General features: G+C 40.1%; 1 protein-coding gene across 3 annotated transcripts in view; it reads right to left on the bottom strand.

Moving 5' to 3' along the window:
- The window catches only part of DYRK1A (dual specificity tyrosine phosphorylation regulated kinase 1A), a 129,385-nt gene that overhangs the window by 7,583 nt on the left and 96,046 nt on the right, over nt 1-25,756 (bottom strand). For 2 of the 3 annotated variants that reach the window (XM_081086448.1, XM_081086449.1), the window contains exons 4-11: nt 22,609-22,701; nt 20,571-20,759; nt 14,945-15,092; nt 11,071-11,357; nt 9,616-9,762; nt 7,365-7,505; nt 2,477-2,783; nt 1,900-2,024 (exon numbers count right to left, since the gene is read on the bottom strand). In XM_081086448.1, coding sequence (XP_080942574.1) covers nt 1,900-2,024; nt 2,477-2,783; nt 7,365-7,505; nt 9,616-9,762; nt 11,071-11,357; nt 14,945-15,092; nt 20,571-20,759; nt 22,609-22,701 — 1,437 coding nt within the window. Of the gene's footprint in view, nt 1-1,899; nt 2,025-2,476; nt 2,784-7,364; nt 7,506-9,615; nt 9,763-11,070; nt 11,358-14,944; nt 15,093-20,570; nt 20,760-22,608; nt 22,729-25,756 lie in introns of all 3 variants that reach the window. The other variant, XM_081086447.1, reaches the window with a different exon arrangement.

Raw genomic sequence — 25,756 nt, 5'->3', positions numbered from 1 at the left:
TACTGTATCACTGTAAGCTCCAGGAAGGCAAAGCTTGTCTCTACGCCAGCAGCTGGCACAGATCATTAAGTATTCGCTCAACAAAGTGGTCTGAGAACCAAAATTCAAAAACACAATTGAAAACAATCCAGTAGAAAAACAGGCAGAAAGTCCTCAGAAAATACTAATGGTTCATAAACTATGAAGCTACTAAAATTAATTCATAAGAAGAAATACGCAAAATAAAACTATACTTCAATAGCATTTTTCATGTCAGACTGATCCAAAGGTGATCACACTGATTGTTTCTCCAAACTCTGCTCGTGGGAAACGAAACTGGCACAACTATAGAGAGGGCAATTTGGCAACAGCTATCAAAATTAAAAATCACACTACTCTCTGCCCCATCAATCTCAGGCCTAGCAACTTACATCACAAACTGCGCATGTGTGGGATGACATGTGTGACTTACTTATTACAGCATCATTTGTAGTGGTAAAAAAAAAGCTGACAATAAGCTAACTGTCCATTAACAGAGGACTGCAGAGGTGACTTATGGAATATCTAAGCAACAAAATACTGTGCGACAATTTTTTTTCTAAAGAAAAAGCTATCTATGTACTGATATTAAAATATCTCTAAAAATATATTAAACAAATATGTAAAACATGTTAAGAAAAAAAAGATGTGAAACTGTGTATCAGATACAAAGATTAGGTGAAATGCATATATATTTTGTTTGCATATGCATGAAATATCTCAAAAAAAAACTAATAACATAAATTAGAAATTGAGGGTCTACAGGACATAAAAGGGTAAGACTTCATTGAATCCCCTTTTATATTATTTATTTTAACCATGTGAATATATCAACTATTCAAAACCTACATAAGAAAGGATTTGAGGCCCAGCAGAGGCTGGCCAGTGCTGATGAACAGTAGCAACTGCGCACCTGATGTGCGTGGTCTTCCCCGTGGCATTCGGGAGCCCAGTCACAAGAATGGGGGGTGAAAGTCAACAACTTTATTGTTGCTTCCCTCAAATGACACACTGGTCTCTCATTACAAAGTACCAGTACAACAGTGTTCAGTGATTTAATTTATTATTTTACAAAGCAAGGTTACCACCACCATATGCTTCACCTCAATTTTTTAAAAAGTTATTACTTAAGTGAGATTCTCTTCAACAGGTTTAAAACCTAAAAGGAAAAAAAGACAAAAAACAAAACAATGTGGAGTTGAAATCAAACTACAAACTGATTCAGAACATAGGACTACTGGTGCTGAGAGACCACAGGTGGGGCCCAGCCAGCGTGGCTCAGTGGTTGAGCATCAACCTATGAACCAGGAGGTCACGGTTCAATTCCTGGTCAGGACACATGCCTGGGTTGTGGGCTCGCTCCCCATTGTGGGGTGTGCAGGAGGCAAGCCATCAATGCTTCTCTCTCATCATTGATGTTTCTCTCTCCCTCCTTCCCTGGGATCAATAAAAATACATTTAAAAAAAAAAAAAAAAAGGAGTTCCTTTCAACAGTGTTTAACAAAAACAAAACACACATGTGGGGCAGAGTGTAGTCATTAAGACAGTGACCCAGGGAGTCACTTAATCCAGGAAGTCTCAGTTCCCAATGTAAAATGAAAATCCTCAATGCATAAAGCTGAAAATTTTGCTGTAGCAAATGAGATAAAGATGGAACAAAAAGCAAAACAAGAGACATTTCCAGCAATGGCTAGTGTGCACCCAATAAATGTTAACTATTTATAAACGAGGGGGGACTGGATGTGCTTCTTCAGTTATAATTCCTTATGGAGGAAGCTATGAACCTTTAGAGAACATGACATTCATTCTACAGGCACTCAGCACCCAATACCACTAGGCCTGAGTGTGGCAGGAGACGTGCACCAGGTGGGGAGAGCTCACCTGGGGACTGTGTGTCTCACAGTCCATGGCCTGCACAGCGGCTGAGAAGTGCCCACCACTGTGCCGATGCTGGTGCGTGGGGTCCGACCTGGCTCTCCCACTGTTGCTTGTCCCCGATGACCCACCTAAAGTATTGCAACACAAAACAACTGTGAGTATAAAGTCAGTTTTGTTCAAGTTTATCGTCTAAAACTGTAACGTTAAAATTGAAAGTGTGTCACACACAAAAATCTGCATTAAGAGAAAGTCACCGGATTTCTGATTCAGTTCTTGTACATCAACCCTGAACTACAACAGATCAAGACGGTTTCGCTAGGGGAAGCTGAAGCATGTGGACAAAGTATTTCCATTTAAAAAACAATTTAAAATTTTGGTTAATAAGGAGTTTTGTTTCAAGCTACCAAGCAGAACTTATTACATGTGGGAAGGGGACATTTTTACTAACTGCAATGACTAGAGGTAGGTGAAATGAAGCCTCCCCACCCCGTGAACAAATGCCTGAGAACACTTTCAAAGAACCCTGCCAGGTAAAGAGACAGCAAACGTTCTGAAGCCTCGTCTGCGTCCGAGGACAGACCTGAGCTTGACGAAGTACTGGAGGTGGTGCCCGAAGACTGGGACTGCTCCATCGCAGGGCTCGTGGACACACTGTTACTTGTGTTTGTACCTTCATCAGCTGTTTTCTTGAAAAAACTGTGCTGCAGGGCATAGTAAGGTTGAATTCGTGTTTTGGGGTCATAATCAAGCATCCTTAAAATGAGGTCTTTGAACTTCAAGTAGTCAGCTACCGTATGACCCGACTCCCCAGCACGACGCCCACCAGGTCCTCCTGTTTCTACTCCAAGAATATTGTGAAGTTTGCGGGTTCCTGGTGGTTTATACTCCTAAAGAGAAGAAAGACAAAAAGGCTTTCTCTAAGTCTGATGGGATATGTAAACGTCTACTTAATTTCAAATATGCTAAAATATATTACAGATTGAAGCCTTTATTGAAATCTCTTTAGATTTACAGTTAAGTCCTCTAATGTTTTTTCACATGTTATATGTTATTATTCCAAATGCACTGTGGTTAGAAGATTTCAAAATAATCTTGAGACCAAAAATTACTATAAAGACCATCTTGTAATACTTTAAGCAATAAAAAAGACCATCTAAGCCTGGGTCAACAACTATACAACTATGATCTCGTCCAGGGCCTGTCTTTGTACGGCCTCAGGTATGGTTTTTATCTTTCTAAAGGTTGTAAAAACAACAACAAAAAACAAATAAGGACACACAACGGAAACCCACAAAGCCTACACATTACCATCTCGTCCCTCAGGAAGGAGGCGTGTGGGCTGTGCTCCAGCCCAGAGGTCTGAACCTCCTCTCTGCCTATACACCCGGCAACCTGGGTGCACTCCCTGCAATGGCAGTGGTTCCAGCTGTGGCGACCGCACCGCGTGCACTCCAAGTAAATGATCATGGTCTACCCCACCTGCTCATGTTTAGATAAAGAAACTAAAAGCACATCTTACTTAAGCCCTTTAGAGAATGTTTAATAATGAATTACCTTGACATGTGTTGAGGTTTCCTGCAAACTCAATTTTTAATAGATAATAGTATAACCCTTAAAATATCTAGGAATACTGAATTTATTAAAAATAAAATCACTGGATTTTGGATTCTAGTTACAATGTAGAAATCTGCAAAAGACCACCACTCTCACTCTAAAAGCAAAAACAAGCCTGGCAGGTAAGCCACAAAAAGCATTGCTTTTTAAAAATCCATCAGAGAGCTGAGGGCTAAAGAAACCAGAATTAAGTACATTCTAGAGACTATGCACAGCTCTTCCTACGAGAAGCAGGGAAGGAGCACCTGCCATAGGTCTGGGTAAGGAGAATTCAACCCAGCTCTGAAGTGACTCCTACCAGCTGCATGTGAACAGGCCTGGGGATGGGAGCAGCATGGATCCAAAGAGGCAGGAGCCCCGCTAGGACCCCCAGGGCACTGGTTAAGTCTTGGGGCAGAGCAGCGGGATGAAGACAGAAGGCCTGAGGCACAAGGTAGAGGGGCTGCTGGTAGGGCAAAATGAAGAGAGATCACTCGGCCTCCACCAGCACTACTTAAACACTATATAGAAAGTGGAGACTAGACTCCAAGTCAAGCAAACAAAGCCCTCATGCAACTGGAGCCCCACTCGCTGTAGACATTTGAAATGATAAAACTCTGGCATACTGTTTACAAAGGTAAACACACATATTCCCTATAACTTGGCAATAATTCTACTTCTAGGTAGTGACCCCACAAAAATGAAAACACATATATAAAAGATTTATACAAGAATGTTACCAGTAGCCTTATTCATAATTTCCCAAAATGGAAATAGACCAAACATCCATCAACAGGCAAACATAGATATTACAGTATTTCCATTCAATGGAATACTAGGAAGCAATAAAATAACTCCTGAGACACACAATATGAGCAAATCTCCAAAAGCAATGTTTGTAAAGTGAAAGAAACAAAATAATAAATACTATGGAGTTCCAATTATAGAAATTTTGCCTGTGAATGGGCAAAACTGACCTTTGATGATAGAAATCAGAAAGCAGGGGTGAAATGAGAGAAAGGGGGACATGCGGAAACTTTTGGGGCAGCAGAAATAAAGGGCTGTGCAAAAGTAGGCTTACAATTGTTCAAATGGAAAAATACATACAAGTTATGATTATTATAATAGCTTTATTAACTCAGAAGAATGTCACAATGCAACTGCAAACCTACTTTTGCCCACCCGTGTCTTATTTTAGGCAGTAGATACCATATCTACACTAATAAAAGAGAAACATGTAAATTGGTGTCACTCCACTATGCTCACCAGCCAATCAGAGTGACTATTCAAATTAACCCAAAAAGATGGTGGTTAATTTGCATAAGCAGGCACGGAGCGAAGACTGAAGACTGAAGAGGCTTGGCTTCTCCACTGCGGCCGGAGGGGAAAAGCCAAGCCTCACTGCGGCCGCAGCTGAGAAGCCACGCCTCGCTGCGGCCAGACCAAAGGCCTGGGCTCCGGGTGCAGGAGGAAAACGGGTGCCAGCAGCCAGGGGAAGGAAGGCCTATTGCATGAATCTCTTCATGCAATGGGCCTCTAGTCCTATATAATTAAAGGCTAATATGCAAATTGACCAACAGCGGAACGACTGGTTACTGTGATGCCCACTGACCACCAGGAGGCAGACGCTCAACTCAAGAGCTGCCCCCTGGTGGTCAGTGCGCTCCCCCTGTGGGAGCCGGGTTCATGGCTGGCGAGTGCAGCGGTGGTGGCAGGAGCCTCTCCCACCTCCGAGGCAGCAGTGGGCCTAAGCTGTCAGCTGGGCAACCCCCAAGGGCTCCTGGACTGCGAGAAGGGGCAGGCCAGGCTGAGGGATTTCCCCCCCACCACCACACCCTCCAGTGCACTGGGCCTCTAGTATATAAAGATTAAAACTCAACAAATGAAACACTTAAACTGCATCTAATTGTATAAAAATTATACTTTTAAAAAAAAACACAGCCGAAACCGGTTTGGCTCCGTGGATGGAACGTCGGCCTGCGGACTGGGGGGTCCCGGGTTCGATTCCGGTCGGGGGCATGTGCCTTGGTTGTGGGCACATCCCCAGTGGGAGATGTGCAGGAGGCAGCTGATCGATGTTTCTCTCTCATCGATGTTTCTGGCTCTCTGTCCCTCTCCCTTCCTCTCTGTAAAAAATCAATTAAAAAAAAATTTATAGTCTTAATTCTTCATCCTCCTACCCCACCAAAGGAAAAAAGAAATATATAGTAGGTATGGATTTCATTACTAGGAAGCTAAAATGGGCTCATGAAACATAATGAGAAATTAAAAGTAAAAATAAAATCACTTATGGTTAAAATTCCTGTACATCCTTCATAATGTAACCATTAGGCTGTACATTTGTGGGGGGTTGGTTTGTGTCATTTTTTTGAACAAAATTTATTTCTGTTCAAAGAGAAATAGTCACTTTATACTTTTAAAAATTAAGTTTCTTAAGTTGGTTGCTACTTGTGGCTATGGGAAAACTCATAAAAAGATAGTTAAATATAGGTTAAAATACTTTTTAGTGACTTATCTGTGGTTTCATAAGGTAGAGATTTGGGACATAGGATGGGATGAACATTTTATTTAGAAAAAGAACAAAAATAGCATAAGGAAAAAGACAACTTCAAAATAGAGAAAGAAACAGTAGCCTGCAGAGAGAGATAAAACATAAAGTGGGTTCCATGTCCTCCATGTAACAAAAATCAACTGGAAGGGCTGCCATGGGTGCTGGTGAAGCTGAGGCGGTTTCCCAGGCTGTGTTTGGGTTCAGTGGGAAAGGGGCCATGGCGGACAAGCTATGTGATCAAAGGGAAAAGGACTCGGGATGTTCGCTTGGTATTTTCCATCCCTTCCTTATGGGGAGTAGGCATAAATTAGCTGTTCAATATTGCAGTGCCTGGATCTTAGAGAATACGGCAGAATGCAAAAAGTTTAAAATCAGTTGTGAAAGATACAATTACATATAGATTCTTAAATATTCTAAAAAAAAAAAAAAAATCACTTGATATTAAAGGTGAAGGCTCCATAGCTATATGAAGGTGAATTAAAGCCAACAATAATCTTCAGTTCCCTGGGAATGGCACATGGTGGCAGCATCACTAAAATGCAAGGGCAAAATAAAAACTAAAGCAAAAAATAAAATCTCTTAAATGTTAGAAAGGCAAAACTACACTCACAAGGTGTCTGTTATATATCACACACAATCACATATTTAACAATTATATTCATTTTGTAATAAAACAAGCTAGATTACAAAATACATGAAGGTAAATCACTCTAAACAGTTTGGGCATCTGAAAAAAAGCTCTCAAATAAAATAAAAAAATCACTGAAACAAACCTAGTGTTTCAAACTTCACTTTTAAAGATTTTAGAGATGTGAAATTCCTGCTATCCAGTCATCAAGCTAGGAATATAAAACCAATCAAAGAACCATCTAGTCAGTTCATATTCTTGTCACACACTGCTTAAGTAAAAAATCTTTTTCTTCCATCTAAACGAAAAAAAAAAAAGCCATTTACTGCAATTATGACTGCCACTGTTCACAGCTGCAGTACTATTAACTGTGAATTTACTATAAACCCAAGTTCTGAGAAACAAAGGTCCAACTTATTGATTCTACTGCTGAAACAAGCCCTGGTGCCTGACCAGCTGCCCAAAGGCAGACATCCAGTTGTCATAATGAAGCCTCAGAGAGAACTCTGACCACTAAGCGAGCACTGGTCCCTAGAGTTCAGGTCAAACTATACCCAGCTTTTGAAAAAATTATATACTAAGTTACTGAAACTGTTAACTCTAACACTGATTTCAAATAAATATAAAATGAGCTATTAAAAGACAGCTCCAGTGAAAGAAATAACAAAGGCTCAAAAAAATATGTCCCTGTTTTACCCGTTTTCCATCTTTGGTCTTCTTTAAGTTCCAAGTGCCATCTGGCAACTTCTCAAAGAACTTTCTTGCTTTTGGTGCTTGATCAAGAATATGAGCAGGTGGAATACCCAGAACTTCCACTATTTTGTTCATCTGATCTACCTGTATTAAAAATAAAAATAAAAACACCTGTAATTTCTATGGCAGTACATCTACTTCTCATCAATTCGTTCATTCACTCATAAATTGTAACTAAATAAGTTGAGCATCTCCTGTGTGCCATGCACACCTCTAGGCAATGAGTATACAATAATGAACAAAAGAGATCAAAGTCCCTGCCCTCCCTGGAGCCCAACATTTCAGAGGGAAGGGCAGACAAAGAAATAAATACATAAGCCTGTGGTATGTCAGGTGGTCATGGATACAAAGTAGAAAAAGGACTGGAGGGAGTGTTAGAAGTTTAAGTTTTTAGAGTTTTAGTTAAATAACCATAAAAAAATTGCAGGGGCTTAATACAGTGTGGATCTAATAAACTCTTTTTTAAGTGCAGATTCATTCAAATAATGAGTCTACTATATGCTAAAAACCATGCTCAGTTGAATATAGTAGTAAATAAAACAGACAAAACTCCCTACCAGAGTTTGTATTACAGGGGAAGAGATCACGAATAGAAGAATACTAAGTATATTATGTCAGATGACAATGAGGAACTATGGGGAAAAGGAAGAGGGGATGGGGAGTGAGAAAGGGCAGCACAACTCAAAACACGGTGTCATGAAAGGTGCCATGAAGATGGAGCCATGCGAGCACAGACCCAAAAGCAGTGCAGGAGGCAGCCGAGTGCTTTCTGGAGGAAGCACTTCAGGCACAGGGCAAAGGCAAAGGCCCTGCTATGGCCTAGGGCTACTGCTTCCAAGGAACCAGACAAGGTTGTGTGCTGGGTCAGAAAAAGGGAGGGGAGATGATGAGGAGGAACAGGTGGGAGAGAGGTCACAAGTCAGAGGAAGGAAGGGGGGCAAGGACTCTGGCATTTACAATGGGTGAGATGGAAGCCACTCAAGTTTCAGGTGGCCCTGATATTGTTTAAGCCATGAAAAGATACCAATTTACAGTAATATTATTTACATTAAAACAAAAAGAAACACACACTATGGCAGTTACTGCCAAACAGTAGCTCTACCTATTTATTAACAGTTGTATAACCCAGTACCAATCATTAAATCTCATTGATCTTTCTTTTCTCATTCATAATGAATGGACTGATCAAAGATGCAAAGGTTAACTTTTCTTTAAAAATTAAAAAACACAGGTTTTTTTTAAGGAGGCAGATTATTATTTTTAAAATTAAATTTATTGGGGTGACATTGTTTAATAAAAAAATATAAGTTCCAAGTGTACATTTCTATGATACATGATCTTTATATTGCATTGTGTGCACACCACCCAAAGTCAAGTTATCTTCCATCACCATATATTTGACACCCTTTCCCCTTAACTCTCCAGTGAATAGTTTAAAACTAATGAAAGCCCAATTCCTCTGCCTGTGAGGGAACTTGGCCTCTCTCTTGCCCTTCCAGGTACTGCCCTCTGACCTTCAAAAATCTTCTAAGAACACAAGACAGAAACCCATGGACTAGAAAAATTACTAGAGTCTATAGCTCTAAAATCCTCTAATACTAATTTACCCTAAATTATTTAGACTCAATATCCATCAACCCTACTGGTCATGACCTTTTTTTTATTTGTTGAAATTATTAGATATGTCTCCTTTTTCCCCAATTGACCGCCACCACGCCCTCTCCCCTCCACCATCCTCCCCCCAGGACAAGCCCTCACCACCCGAGTGTCCGTGGTCCATTGGTTATGCTAATATGCATAGATACAAGTCCTGCCTCTGGTCATTACTTCTTTCATTCCAAATCATACTCTCAAATTTATAGCAAGCTTACATCATTGTCAGGGCAGCCCTCATGCCTTCGTTATCATCATTTTCTATTATTATACTTAAAATCTGTAAAATTTGTACCAAGATACTTAACATTTTCTTATGTTTTACTGTTCTCCTTTATTAGCAGATTAAAAGTTCTCACTTCCCACCTCACCATTATATAGTAACTGAAAAAATTGATAATATAATTCAAAACTACCTTAATATTTGAATGATTACATTGGTAAATAGACATCTTTTCCTAAAAACAACTTTGATTCCACTGTCACAAACTAAAATAAATAAATTATGAACACAGAATTTTCAAAGCAATCCACCACATACCTCATTGGCTCCACTGAACAGCGGTTCTCCAGTGTGCATTTCAACCAAAATACACCCAAGGGACCACATGTCGATAGCAAGGTCATAAGGCATTCCCAGTAGCACCTCTGGAGACCGGTAAAAGCGACTCTGAATATACTGGTATATCTGAAATATATTTCAAAACAGCATTAATTACAAAATAAGTTTTAACTGTAGCCAGTATGGGATTAACACTGATTTAATATTAACCGAAAAAAAAAAAATTACTAACTCCTAAATTAGGGATCCATTTCCTGATTTCAAAAACAGCCTATGAATATTGTTTAAAGAACTAAACATGTCCCAGGAATGGCTAATCTGCCTGTGAAATGCAAACTATACACAATTCAAGTCCTTTCATTTAGCTCAATCCTAACTGGTAATCAAGAGACATCTTAAAACAAATAATTATGCCTTCCTACAAGAAAATATTATTGAGAATAATTTATTTTCCTATTAATTATTCTTGGTTGCTATGGCTGGCACTTGGTTTACCATTAATTTAACAGCTAAACTGTATTTATGAATTGGACTTCTTTAGGTTAACTTAGGTTAACCTTCCCTGGGAAGGCTGTGACATATATACATATGATATACTATCCTAGCATCACAGATGAATCCTAGAGACACTGCCACATAAAGATTCCATCAGGAGTTGTTTCTGGTTAACCACTTCTCTGCCCTGTCCCCCTCCCACTTCAATCTAAGACTTCTTACAAAACAAAATATTGAGGTGGGTTATTTTCAATGAAGTAATCTGAAAATGTCTTCACAGACCAATTTATCTTCACTTAGCCATTGTAATTTCCCATCTAGAAATATCAGCAAAGCAAAGAAAGTTTTCTGAAAAAAGACAGAATACGAAACGAAACCCTCCTAAGTACACTTTCTGTGTGAATACTCAAACCAGGCAGCCAGCAATGCAATGTTGTTTCTAACCAGTGTTTCTGTGGCTCCGACCTAAACCTACAGCCAGGTCTCCAAGCGTCATCTCAGGTCAGCCCAACCTCAAGGCCTCTCAGAAAAGAAAGTCTCATTCAAAGAGACCAGGAAGAACTATAAGGTTCCAGATTTTTATAAGCCAACATCATCAGCAGGCCCCAAAGACTCCCTGCTACTAAGATTACCTATTTCCCCCCTGACACAAGTTAGCAATTACCTCTGGTAATGACCTCCACACTGCATACACATTACAGTGGGGCCTTGACTTACGAGTGTCCCGACTAACGAGTTTTTTGAGATACCAGCTGTCTCTCGGCTGATTTTTTGCATTGAGTTGATAGAGTAATTTGAGTTAATGAGGTCCTTAACGAGCTCAGTCTCCGAACGAATTAAACTCGTAAGTCAAGGCCCCCCCTGTACTAACATCTCACATATCTACTGCCACTATTTTACCTAATTCTATTTAACTCACAACTCCTGAAATGTACTTACCCGCTGCCCCAATTGACAAGAACTGCCAAAGTCAACAATCTTGATTGCACTGCGTTTGGGGTTACACAGAAGGATATTCTCAGGTTTTAGGTCACAGTGAATGATACTAAGTTCTGGAGTCGCGAGGAAAAGCAGTGCAGTGCACATCTGCTGTGCAAACTTTCGTGTTAGGTTCAAAGAGACACCTCGAAAATTGGTGTTCCTCAACAAGTCATAGAGGTTGTAGGACAGCATTTCAAAAACTAAACAGAGATGGTTTCGAAACATAAAGTGGCGTTTCAAATGCACTGAAAGAGAAAAGAGTTTCCATTTAAATTATACATAGACCAATAAAATGAGAATAATGTATGCATGAACTCTCAAATAATCTAACATTACAATGTCAAATGCAGAGTGAAAATCAAGTTAAAATTTGGAGATCAGCATTCTGCACTAAAAGCAATTCTTTAATCAGTTAAAAACAGCTGAACTGTTCATCTGCTGAACTAGTCAGGTGCACTGCCTGCCAGCAAGCAACATAATGGAAGCAGTACCACCCAAATGCCTTGTTTTAAACGAGGTAAGTCAGGGCTCAAAACACGAGTAGCAACTTGATGAACAGTCCTGGAAACAATCAGGAGCGGCCCTCACTCGGGAGAAAGCACCTTTTATCTCCTGACGCCCTGCCTCACAACTTGTCTAAGTACCACCCCAGGATGCAGGTCTGTGACACTGCTGTCCTGGGCAGCCCTCCCTGGGAAGGCTGTGACATATATACACAATCTGCTTGGCTGAGCCTTACATTTCACTAGTAATTTTCTGTAACAAATCGAAGGAAAATACAGATTTTTCTTTCCTTTAGGCAAATGTAGCAAATGTTTGAAAATCATGCATTAGAAGGTATAGTTCATAAAGCATGTAATTATGTTCATCAAACTGGTACATGGGACATCTTGCAACACTGAAGGTTTGGGGAAACTTCAAAATAAAGTTCAATTACAGGAAGAAATTATAAGCAGACCTATGAATAGGGAAAGAGTAGAGAACACATTAGTTGCTATCCCTGTTGACCCTCTACAAAGGCTTAATACACATGAAGCTGTTTCAAAGATTGTACTTTAAGTATTAACACTGACTTCACATCAAATGAGGTCATTCAGTAAAATGCTGCCCTTCACTATAAAAATTCTTACATACACCAAACTGAGCACCTCTAACTCAGCTGGAGAGATATGAAACCACCATTTATCAAGGGTACCTTCACTTTGGTGTTTTGTATCATAAAACAGGTTTCTCTACAGATCTATCTGGAGTAACTATGACAGTATTCAATGTCTGGTCCCTGAGGATGGGGACACATTGAGTTGTCCTGGTAACAATACTGCTTGTAGATCACTCCTGATACACATGATCTAAAATTAGAATAAACAACTCAATATGAATACTACATGACTCTGTAGGAGTCTGTAGTAGAATTCAACACTCCGCAAATAAAAAGAATCCTTAAATGTTACATAAGAATATATAACATCTGCTCTAATCACTGAAGTTCACGGGTTTAAAACTAAAAACACAGCTCGTGTGACAATAAGACACCCAAGAAATAGTCCATGCAAAAGTTTTAACATGAGAAAGCAGTACCTACAAAAAGAACGCAAAGGTAGCTGATGTCAGAGTTCCAATGTGATTATGAAAATCCCTCTACGCAGCTGAGATCAGACTGCTTCTAACAGAAGATAATCTACTCAGCTCCACTTGCCCTCCCTACTCAGCCCTCACTCACTGAGTATCAACAACGTGCTAAGCACTAAAGATGCTGTCAAACAATGCTCCAACTCAAGTATACCTGGTTAGGCTTTTAAACTCAACTTTGGGGAAAACAGATAGAAGGTTAGCAAGACTTTGTTCTACACCTAAATGGAATTTTCTTTTAACCAGACCCTGGCAGGTACTAAATAATCCAGGGAAGAAATTATGCTAGATGGTAAAGCAGTAGCTTTTTAAGAGTTCAAAGACTTAGACTGTAAAATCATCTGAGTAAACTACATTGGTCAACCACTTCAAAATATAAATAAATTATTTACATTATAATAGAGCAATAGGACTTTCAGACACCTTAAATTTAAGGTATCAAACTCTACTGGTATGTCTGCGTCCAATTCTAAAGTTCTTCATTTGTTGTTTTCCAATATATACAGAACCTCAATTTCTTGCGACACTGCATTCACAATCCCAAAAGTAATTAAAAACTCATCCAAAAGAATATCTGTAATGACTTATAAACAATTAATAATCATTCATCAGTTTACCAAAAACAAAAATGATTGCTGTTATTATGTAAGAACTGAGTAGCTAACATTTACTGAGTACTTACTATATGCCTGCCATCTCTTCTTTCAATAAAGCAGGGTTAAAATGTTACAATAACACATCAACATTTTCTCTCAACTTCAGCAAACATTCAAAATACAAGACACAAGAGTGAGAAGGAGGAAGATGCGCCCAGATACCACTTTATAAGCTGAGCATCCTTAGAATGTCCTTCTTGTGCTTCTAAAGCCCCTTGAGTGGAAATGGGCTTCCCTAATACTAAGTTATAATCATAGTGAACAGCAAATGTTCAGTAAGTCTGAATAAAAAAGGTTTTAAATACTAATGTTATTACTATGAATTATATCTGATATCTAAAGAGAAGAAACCAAGGAAGAAAAAGTAACAGCATAAGCTCTTTTTATTGTACAATGGGGAGTGAAGGGTGTTTCATAAATGGAATCTAATCTGAGTATCAGGACATTATACCTTTAGCATACAATCTCTTGTTTCCACCACATTCGGGGGGACTAAAAAAACCATTAACACCACAATGTCCTCCCTCATTTTCTTAAAAAGGAGCTTGCTAAGTAAAATTTAACCTCATGTTTATCAAGTAAAGCAGCATTTCTGAACTTAAATTGCTATGGATATATACCTACAGGAACTTCTACAATTAATTGATTCTAAGGTCTCTATCATAAAACGGGACGGCATCTTACATTTATACTGGGCAGCACATAAATTATTAGCGTCTCACAATCACTGGCATCTTAGATTTGGTTAAGAAGAGCATTAAAGAATGTATAATTAAATGTTTTGCCCATATACTAATCAGCCCTAGACGTCACTATTTTCCTAATTCTTCTGTCTCCTCATTTTGTTTTCATAAGAAAAACACATGACAATGAAAAAAACGGAGTTAGGCAGAGGTAGGGTCACATCCTATCTCCAGAGCCTGGGACCTTGGGGATCGTTACTCTTTATACAAACCACCTGTGAATAAAGATTCTACCACTTTCCTTACAGGACTGCTATGATTATTAGAGAAGATGGAAGAAAAGCACAATATGATAGGAGTTCAATAAATGGTGGCTATTATCTCTTTTCTGTTGTAATAAGTCCAACAGCTTCTAATGCTGCCAAACTTACAAACAGCCTGAGGAGCTGGGATCCTGACTCAGCCATACCAAAAATGGTTCTATAACCATTAAGAACAAAACATACTAGCTTACTTTTCATTTCTGATCTATATTAGAAATGGTTAAAGTTACCAGGAAGAAGATTTTCTGGATAAATGTCCATGGTTAAAGCAAACAACCGGGACTTTTAAGTCCCCTTAGCCACCCAAAGTCACTATTCTCGTTTGTTTCCAAACTGTACGCCATTTGGAATGCACAGTCCCCAAAACTTAGCATATTACTGCCAGATCAGGTAATTTATGTAAATCCATGCCCACCAACAGAAATAAACAGCTGAATTTTTAGTCAATCACTTTAAAGAAAAAATCCACATAGTTTCATATGAAAATAACCATTAACTCAAATTTCTGGCCTGGATTAGGCTTTGTCTCCTGTTTGTTTACCTATGTAGTATTTCATTTCAGTGTCATGTTTGTTCATGAGCTCAAGAAGCCGCACTTCTATCTGGGCTTGATTCAGAAAAGCCTTCTTGTTCTTTATTATTTTAATGGCAACCCATTCTTGCTCCACACGATCATATGCCTTTACAACCTAAAAGAGAAGAAAGGAGGAATAATTCTCTATTTCACTAATGGCAACAATTTCCAGCAGTTACAATTCACCTAATTGTACATTTACCTAACTCATTTCATGACGTTCCTACTTAGAAGAGATCCTATTCCTTTCCATTCAATATCATTCATTTACTATTTTACAATCACTTTAAATCAATCTTTTCTATTGAATTTCTTTTGCATCCTTATAGTATTTTGAAATATCTACAAAATAGATAGCTTTCTTAACAAAATTGGATTAACTATTTTCCTGCTTCAAAAATAAATTAATTTTAACAAGTGCTTTGGTTTTTCATCTTCCTTATTAAATAACACTGTAAGACAATTCTTTTATATTCTTTTAATGAGAGAAAAACCTGGTTTAAATCTCAAGTATTAGTGTAAAATATATCAAAAGTTCTGAGTCACCTGAAAAATGTAGATAAAATTTCTAACTTTAAATTAGATTTTCATAGATAACATCATAGGTATATAAAATAAAAATTAGTTTACACTAAAAAAATCAAATATAAATTACCAGGAAAGTTCCACAATACAGGAGTGGGCAAAAGGAGGTTTACAGTTGTCTGTATGGAAAATAATACAATCTAATCTAATAAAAGACAAACATGCAAATTGACCGTACCTTCGCTATGCCTTAAGCCACGCCCACCAGCCAATCAGAGTGACTATATGCAAATTAACCCAACCAAGATGGCGGCCAGCAGCCATGGAGCTGAAGCGAGCAGGAGGCTTGGTTTCTCCAGTGATGGAGGAAGCCAAGCTTCCCAGCTGGCTCTGAGCTCCACTGAAGGCAACAAAGTTTCAATTATAGAAGATAAATTAACCCCAGATACCTGCTTTCAGCCGGCCGTGGCCACGGAGCTGGAGCAAGCAGAAGCCGGCTCTGAGCTCCACTGAAGGCAACAAAGTTTCAATTATAGAAGGTAAATAAATCCCAGAATAAAAAGAAAAAAGGGAGAGGCTGGGAGCTTCCGTCGCCGGGGGGCTTGGCCAGCCTGAAAATGGCCCTCAGCCCCTCACCCAGACTGGCCAGGAACCCCAGTGGGAAGCCCCCACCCTAAAGGGGGTGGGGCCAGCCTGAAAACAGACATCAGCCCCTCACCCAGGCTGGCCAAACCTCCATGGGGTGAGGGTCCTCACTGGGGGGGAAGGGGGGGTTGACCAGCCTGCAAACAGCCATCAGCCCCTCACCCAGGCTGGCCAGGCACCCCAGTGGGGACCCCCACCCTGAAGGGGGTGTGACCAGCCTGCAAACACCCATCAGCCCCTCACCCAGGCTGGCCAGGCACCTCAGCGGGACCCCCACCCTGATCCAGGACACCCTTCAGGGAAAACCAACCGGCCCCCACCCGTGCACCAGGCCTCTATCCTATATAATAAAAGGGTAATATGCAAAATGACCCTAACAGCAGAAAGACTGGGAATGACTGGTCACTATGACACACACTGACCACCACGGGGAAGACGCTCAATGCAGGAGCTGCCCCCTGGTGGTCAGTGCACTCCCACAGGGGCAGCTCTGCTCAGCCACAAGCCAGGCTGACGGCTGCCAGTACAGCGGTGGTGGTAGGAGCCTCTCCCGCCACTTCAGCAGCGCTAAAGATATCTGACTGCAGCTTAGGCCTGCTCCCCGCTGGCAAGTGGACATCCCCCGAGGGCTCCCGGGCTGCCAGAGTGATGTCTGACTGCCAGCTTAGGCCCAATTCCCCAGGGAGTGGGCCTAAACCAGCAGGTGGTCATCCCCTGAGGGGTCCCAGACAGCGAGAGGGCACAGGCCAGGCTGAGGGACACCCCCCCCCCCCGAGTGCACAAATTTTTGTGCACCGGGCAACGAGTAATTAATATAAGAATAAACTGTGCTTCACAACTGTAAACCTACTTTTGCCCACCCCTCTATACACTTAATGTCATAGAGAATTTTGATAGTTTTAAAATGAGAATCAGTGCTAACATAAGGAGTGTTCATGACTAAATCACCATGCACACATCTCATTTTAAATTTACTCATTTAAAAATGTGTTTCATGTTGACAGAGATATTTACATAAAAATTAAGAAATCAATATAGATAAAAGAAACTATCTCTACTAATCAGCAATAGCAACTATAACTGATTAAAGAAGTTATATTTATAATATCATACAGAATCTGCACATTTAGAAAGTCTGGAGGTGCAGGTAGAATTACAAGTGATTCCACTTTGTAGGTTGAGTACCACTGAATTACAGAAGAGAATGGAATGTATGTTCCAGGATTTACATCAGTCAGGATAAATAGATTGTCCATGACAGAATATGAACAGCTCAGCTGAAATGAAACGTGGAATAAAAAGTGCAGTATCTCTAGTTCTACCCAATACTGAAAAATACTACCTACAGTGGGGCCTCGACTTATGAGTTTAATTCGTTCCAAGACCAAGCTCGTTAACTCAAATTACTCTACCATCTCAATGCAAAAAATCGGCCGAGAGACAGCTGGTATCTCAAAAAACTGGTTAGTCGGGACACTCGTAAGTCAAGGCCCCACTGTATTGTCTTTTAAGGCAGAGGCTGCCCTATAAACACCTGACTAACTAACTGCCTGCACCAGGAGTTGCAGTTCAGTGTGTCTATCCCAATAGGATCCAGGACAAAGGCCATTAACAGGGCCCAACTATTTACTGACTTAGCAAATAGTTAACCACTAAATGCCAAAGCAATGGTTTTTAACCCTGAATTGCACATTTAATAGGCAGTTTTTAAAAATACCAATGCCCAGAATGCAGTCACAGATTATAATTTAATTGGTATGGAGCCTAAGCATCAGTCCTTCCCCCCTACCCCCCCGAAGCTCCCAGGGAAATTTCAACATGCAATAAGGATAACCACTGGCTAAAGAAGTGAAGGAGCCCTTATTTAACAAGGATCTGGCAGAGACCTCAGAGAAAGTCTAACCGAGACAATGGAGGACATTATCTGGAGAGTGGCAGGTCCTGAACCTGAGCACACCACAGCATGTAAGAGAGGCATCAATCAGACCTGCCTGGTGAAGTGAAGTTTTATGTCAAAGAGGCCTACATTTTCACAGGTTTACAGGAATTAGAGTAGAAGAAAATTAAAGTGAAAGAGGAAGAAAACATCACTCTGAGCTCAGAGACTGAGTATTTAGGGAAAACGAAGTTTAGAGAGTAGGCTACTTGGCCATAATTTTCATGGTGGACGTCACACAAGTAAAAAAAATCCTGTTGATAGCAATTGCTTACACATTGGTGTAATTTTCAAGGTGGAGACAACAATCCCTGAATCGAAAGTATTGAGAATCACTCTCAAAAGCTGGTTTCAGAAGTAACTTACCTTAAGAAACTTTGAGAGAGAAACAGAAGCTGCTTCTAACAAAACAAATAATCCTATATACTAAAAGCCTAATATGCTAAGTGTCCAGTCATCTGTTCAACCAATCAAAGCATAATATGCTAATGATATGCTAAGGCCACTCAACTGCTAGCTATGACATGCACTGACCCACCAGAGGGCAGACGCTCTGACCAGTAGGTTAGCTTGCTGCTGGGGTACGACCAATTGGGACTGACCATGACGGGCCAGACACGCTCTGGAGCCCTCCCACGGTCCCTCTCCAGCTGGCCAACCTCCCGCGTCCCTCCCTAGCCCCTATTGTGCACCAGTGGGGTCCCTCGGTCTGCCCTGCACCCTCTCGCAATCTAGGACCCTTTGGGGGATGTCAGAGAGCTGGTTTTCGGCCCGATCCTGCAGGCCAGGCCGAAGGACCCCACTGGTGCACGAATTCGTGCACTGGGTCTCTAGTGCTTTCATAAAAGAGGGACTCCCTACACACTGAAATACCTATGACTAAGAAGAAAACGAGATTACAAATCAAGGGAAAAGCCCCTGCATTATGTAAAATCACTAAAATTCCTTGAAATCATGGAAGGGGCAGACATATAAATGGAACATCAGGGCCTGGCAAAGCCACACCAAAGCTCCGAAGGTCTTCTAACAATCTTGCTCATGTTTCCTTTACAAGCTTATTTAATAGTGTAGATTTTTCTGGGTCTACACCCATGACTGCTAACGCCCTACAGTATACTTTTTGTCCTAAGCATAAGACTGACAAATGACAAATGTGTTCCACACAGATTAAAAAGAGGCATATCTTACTTTCTCTCAAGGTAGGAACAGGTAAGTAAATGCATGCAGGTTCCATAGTTAAAGAAAAACAAAAAAACAACAAAATTTTAAAAGGTAATTCAGGATGAGTCATTTTGAGACCCCTTCTATCCTCATCCTTAAGAAGTCAAAAGAAGTAATTGGAATGCACGTTAATGACTGACTCATAGCACAAAGGTTGCAAGATAAATATTCTGGGATTAACAGTAAATCACACCTCAAACAAAACAGAGCTCTATGACTCAGTGAGATAGAATTTACAAGTGCAAAGAGATGGGGGAGCCACAGCCACAGAAAACGCTTTTTAAAAGTGCAAGGAGGAAGACTGGCTAGCTATTGGTCTGAACACAGCTAATGAAAGAGACTACTGTATTTAGGTTTTTGTGCTTTGCGTTGGGGCTGGGCGGGCAGGTGAGGAAGGTAGAGTAATGGGTAAAGAAAGAGGCCAGGAATGAAGAGAAAAAAAGTTTCCTTGGAGTTCCCAAATTCCTTGTTGTTCCTGATAGAAGATCCCCAAATGATCCTCTCAGAGCATCCAACTGAGCCCTCACACTCTGAGCAATGCTGAATGCTGTGAGGACTGGAAGAGGAGGCTTGATAAAGTCAGAAGATGAGTTGAGAGAAAAACCCAGGGCATAGCCCTTGGCTTTCCAAGCCTCCAAAAAGTGAGAGGGCACCTGCTGTGCCAGCTAAAAATAATAATTCTTTGCTCCTTGAGGAGGAATATCAGACAGGGGTAATTATCTCTAGCATTCATAATGGAGAATCAGCCACAGACTACACAAAGCCCATATGAACGGCAGGCCCATATTCATGATTAAAATCAACTTCTCAGTGCCGGCTGGTGTGGCTCAATGGCAAGAATCGACCTATGAAACAGGAGGTCACGGTTCAATTCCTGGTCAGGGCACATGCCTGGGTTTTGGGCTGTATCCCCAGTTGAGGGCCAGCAGGAGGCAACAGATCAAAGTTTCTCATCATTGATGTTTTTCTCTCTTTCTTTCTCTCTCTGAAATCAATAAAAATATATACTTATGTATATAAAAATCAACCTCTTAGTAACATAAGTACTTGGTAGCTGTATAAAGTAAATAAAGAAAAAAAGGTCCAAAGGGATTTTGATAGCTGATACATTTTACTATCTTTAGAGAGCTATGACAATCCAAATACACACCCATTGTTTAGATCTACTTACAAATACTGAAAAGTATGCCACTGAGGAAAGGGTATAACAACATCATTCACTAAGAAATTGAAATTTATTAAATCCAGCATTTTCCATTACATTACCTGTCCGAAGGAACCTTTGCCTATTAAGGAATCAATTTCGTAACGATCCATCCACTTTTCTCCGTTTTTTACAATGTAATCATAGTTATCATCGTCATAACCATCATTGTAAACCTTCCGCTCTTTCTTATGACTAGAATCGTCTCCCTGGCCCTGTTGGTGTCTTCGCTTCTTTTTTGCATAGTAAACCTGAAATGAGAACATATAGTGTTAATTGTATAACTTAAAACATTGTGGATTAGGGGAGCATCTATCAAGAGACAAATCTGCTATTAGCAGGAAATTAATGAATTTTTATTCTTTATAACAAATACAAAAAATAAAATAAAAATTTCCTATAGTTGGTATTTGAATTATAGAATGACACTGATACATAACCAATGAAAATTGTCTACAGTAAAGTTCACTTTAAAATTACACTGTTTAGCCCTGGCCAGTGAGGCTCAGCTTGTTGGAGCACTGTCCCATGAACCAAAGGGTCGCAGGTTCTATTGCCTGCCGGTCAGGGCGCATACCCAGGCTGCAGGTTCCATCCCCCGGTTGGGGTGCATACAGCAGGCAAGCAATCAATGTTTCATAAGGCAAAAGATTTTATAAATGAAAGTTTAAATGTATATAAACTGATGTTTTAGTAATATAAAAGGCCCTCCTTTTATATTAGTAAATTGAGACATGCTCAATTTTTAAGCCTGTAATAATGTAACAATTAATGAAAAACATCCTCTCCCCTCCCCACCCCCGCCCAACACTAAAGGCCATAAACCTGGAGGCTGATCATAGATTGGTTTATTTTCCTTGTTTCTGTTTTTCTTACAAAATAGTTTCTAAGATCAATAAAAAAAATTATAGGTGAACTAGGCAACAGTCCAAGTAATTGGTAACTAACTTTAAGAAAATTATAAATTAGGGTTTCACAGAACAGCATTAGAAAAACTCTAGTTTACAAGGTAGCACTACACTTAAAAACAAGCTTCACAAAGTTACTGTTAACAACAGATTAACAGCTTTTTCATTTATCAGATATATTTACACATTGACATTGATAAATTATTAACAATTTATCAGATATTCTTAATATTCAAAAGCTAGTTTGGCACCACATCCTTTATAACACATTAATTGTGTACAATATTCAACTCAGAAATATTCCTCATTGCATTCATTCTAATTTTATCTTGTCACATTAACATAATAATATCGGCATTAAGCACCATCAAAGTGCTGTAAAATGTATACATCCATAGAACAGCTTTTTAGCTACCTGGCTGCAATGTGAAAAGAGATTGGACTCACACTGGGAGAGGGAAGAAAGCACAGGCATGTGCTCTTCCCCAAAGCTCCCTCAATCATTAATAATGGAGCTGGGGCTGAGGCTAAGCAGCAAACGCCAATCAAGTCAAAGGGCTAAGACACTAGAAAAATAATTTTTGGTGGCAAAGAACCAACTTGGAAGATGAGTAATTTGAAATGCTGTGTTTTTTATCCTACCTACTTCCACCCAAAAAGGCTTTTAGATATCTTACAAATAAAAGGACACCTAGAAAATTTAAAAGACAACTTAAAAACACAGAACTACAGATCAAATACATTAGGCCAAGCGCCTGTTAACTAGTTATTAAATCTATCTCAGAGTTTCCTGACATCCATGGCAAAAGCAGAAACAGATATATAAAAATTTAAGCAAAATTCTAACTAAAACATGCTTTTATAGTGGTCACTGTGCTTTCATGTTGCCCTTTCTTGTTTTGGAGAAGTTACTATAAAAATGATAACTCAGCATTTATTAGGTACAATTCTGGAAAAAAAGGGGAAGCTATCCACAAGTAATTTTTTTTTGCAGTCCTTGTTAGTATATCTTCTTTATTTTACATAATTATATCGTCTATAAGTCATTAGTTTACCAGTCTTCACAATAATCATCCAAATGACAATCACTGGGGTAAAAAAAAAAGTTTAGCATGTTTAAATAGGTCACAAAATAATTTTTTCCCTATTCTATTGCAAAAGAGATGCTGTTATAATAAATCAATAGTCTTACCTCATTAATATGTTTATATGTTTTGATCAAGTCAACAGAGAGTTTTCTCAGCGGAGCAGTTGCTGGATCACGGAAGGTTTGGGGCATCCGCCTCTGTAACATGACAATATCAGGCATCACCTTAAATAGACAGAAAAGACTAGCACTTTAACTTTACTGTACTGGTATAAACGCCCTCTTCTGTATCCTGTGTATATGTATCTTTTAAAAAGGCATCTACATTAGATGATTATATGTTCTCTCTGTTATTTCTTTCAACAGATTCCACTGAAGACAACCACTGGAACGAATCAATGAAATTAGCAGATAAATGCCCAGCTGCCCAAGGCGTCAATCCTGTTCCCCATATTAAACAGTGGGATTATAGAGACACCCCTGGTTTAAGAGACTCGCGAAGTGCTGCCCAAGAGGGCTTCTCCGCCATACGGCTAGCCCAATGAAAACCGCTTCTGAATGACTCCTAAAACCTGGCCTCATTCAAGACTCGCAGCTGGCATCACAAAGCTGGCCTCGGAGAAGGACTGGGGCTTGGTGCTGCAGAAGTACAGCTTCCAACAACGAGACTGCCCTCTGACAAGCATCTGCCCTGTAAGCAAGGCTGAAATCTGCTCTCATTTCTTTAACACAACTGAGTACAACATGTCCCCCACTTCTCCCCTTTCCCGCTTTCCCTGCTCTGTGACTCCCCGTAGCACTCAGGACCATCAGACACATTACATATTACACACTTACTGGTCTTCGTGTTTTTTTTTTCTCCTTTTCCTTCACTACAAGGGAAACCTCCATAAGGGCAAGAAGTTCAATACTGTATTCCCTTTGCCTCAAACAGTGTCTGGCACACAGTAGGTGTTTAATAAATATTTGACTGAACAAATGGATCCATAATACCTATCAATATCCTTACTTATGATTACAATAGGAGCTGACCACAAACAAGTTCCACGGGACACCTTACAGCTAATGAAACTTTCTTTTAAAAACCTCATTTCAACCATACTCCATTCACTCCTCCCAACCCCAACCGTAAGCCACGTCTCTTTCATCATCCAATAGGCAGTCAGAGTTTAACTATGAGTTTCCTGCTAGACAGGAACACTGCAACTAGCACATCCTAACCTGCTGTTCGTGCCCCACTCGGGTTCCCAACAGGCCTTTTGCAATCAATAGATCCTCAAACCCAATTAATTACATGAAGGTACCTACAGTCACCACCACTAGCTCTCCCGGGGTTCCACGCCAGCTCTTACAGACACTTATGCCAGCCAAGTCTATGGAGTCAGAAGCTGCTAATGCAGCCCCTCTCAAAGGACACTCAGGTCAATCTGAGGGGCAGAGAGACAGTTAACTACATCATACCAAGCAAGACCTCCCGGAAATATCTGGAGTCTTGGGATAATTAAGCAAGTTTGAAAAACAGAGGAGGAAGGTTGGAAGGTGACAGTGGATAGGACAGAAAAAAATCACCATCCCTGTGGTATGAAAAGATAGTTATCATAGCAGTTACCTAGGTACTTTCTTTTAAACCAACATTAACATTAGTTTCTTCTGCACCTACACTCAAACTCTAAAACGTTGTTATCCAGATAAATAGATGGAATTACTGTTAATAATTATCTCTTCTCATGATCTTCTACTTCTTAAAGTTCCAAGTAAGGTTTAAGGAGGAAAAAAAAAAAACCAGTGATTCCAACTATTTGTCTGAAAAGATAGTAAGAATAAGAACATCTGATTGGTTTTGCTAATATACAGTTTTCTTTTTCTAAATATAAATACAGGTACAGCTACAGTCACCACCACTCGCCATCCCAAGTGGGGTTCTCACACTGTTCCTTGAAGACTTACTTTAGTGATAGACAGTATCAGTACTAAGCAGGTCAATTATTTTTATGTGAATGAACGCTATAAGCATTTAAGGTAATAAGAGATTTCCCTTAGCTTATTTCCTTTTTATTTTTTAAGACCCTGGCATTATTTTCATGCCGGTAATTTACTCAGCAAGAACCTGCTCGGACTACTGGAGTAGAGCCTCACTGTGAGGTTTCACAAAATCATTTTACAAATGAGAAACCTGAACCTCTGGAGTAAAACCACTTGACAAAGTCCTGGAGCCAGGGCCACATGCAGGTGAGGAGAGGAGAGGAGAGGAGAGGAGAGGAGAGGAGAGGAGCCGGAGGCCGTCTCACACCTCATCCTGGCTCTGAACGAAAGCACTAGGCCAGGAACCCCTGATCACTTTTAGGCCTCAGGTCTACCCTCTGCACCACAACACTATGCCAGGAACCCCTTACCACTTTTAGGCCTCTAAGTCTACCCTCGTGGTTGAATCATTTTTAGGCTGTTTGTTGGGCAAAATAATTGTCATGCACAATAAATACTAATAAAATGAGCATACGCACTAATTAAAATTAGTTATGTACAAAATCGTGAATGTATAATTCCACTGGTGTTTCAAAGATCTGGAAAAAGCATACACCCCTGACTACATCTTTCCAGGACAAATTATGCTCACTCAAAACACCAAGATCACACAATCGTAACATAACACTGGGTATGAATGTAATGCTGACTGAGTAATGATGTTTTTCTGCATTCAACATGAGTGTATACTATGTGGTTGGCCCTTCACAAAATATTGCTAACCTCTTCCACAACTGGCCAGACTCTGCCTGAAAGGCCCAATCAATTGGCTGATTCTAAATATTTTACTTTTCTTAGATACCTCTGGCAGCAGAAGTTACTATTTCAGGGGCACTTGTATATATAAACCAGATGCGTTCTGTTTACAAAAAACATTAGCCTTCGGACCAGGCTGTATTTCACCACTTCAGCACAAATCCAGAACTAGAAAATAACTTCTCCAAATACTCAGTTACAAATTTATATAAGACTCAAGGCCAGCCCTATGTGATGCTGTCTCCACTTCCTGCTTTGTACAGCCACAAAGTCGGGAGAATGTATAGAAACGGGGCAAGCACCTTTCTTTCTTCCCTGAAAGCCCATGGTGCTCAGAAGACCTAAAAGCTCAGCAAGCTGAAGGCGGCGAGTCCCCCACCCCCAACTCCACTCCTCTGTCCTCCCTGCAGAAAGGGAAGTTGATGAGATACCCTCCTGCTGCATCAACTATCTAGCTGTGGGACCCAGAAAAAGC

This window comes from Myotis nattereri, assembly GCF_964212035.1.
Source record: "Myotis nattereri genome assembly, chromosome: 3".
In the NCBI taxonomy this organism is placed as follows: Eukaryota; Metazoa; Chordata; class Mammalia; order Chiroptera; family Vespertilionidae; genus Myotis; species Myotis nattereri.
The sequence above is the reverse complement of the archived record's forward strand: the minus strand, read 5'-3'. Positions and strand labels throughout refer to the sequence as shown.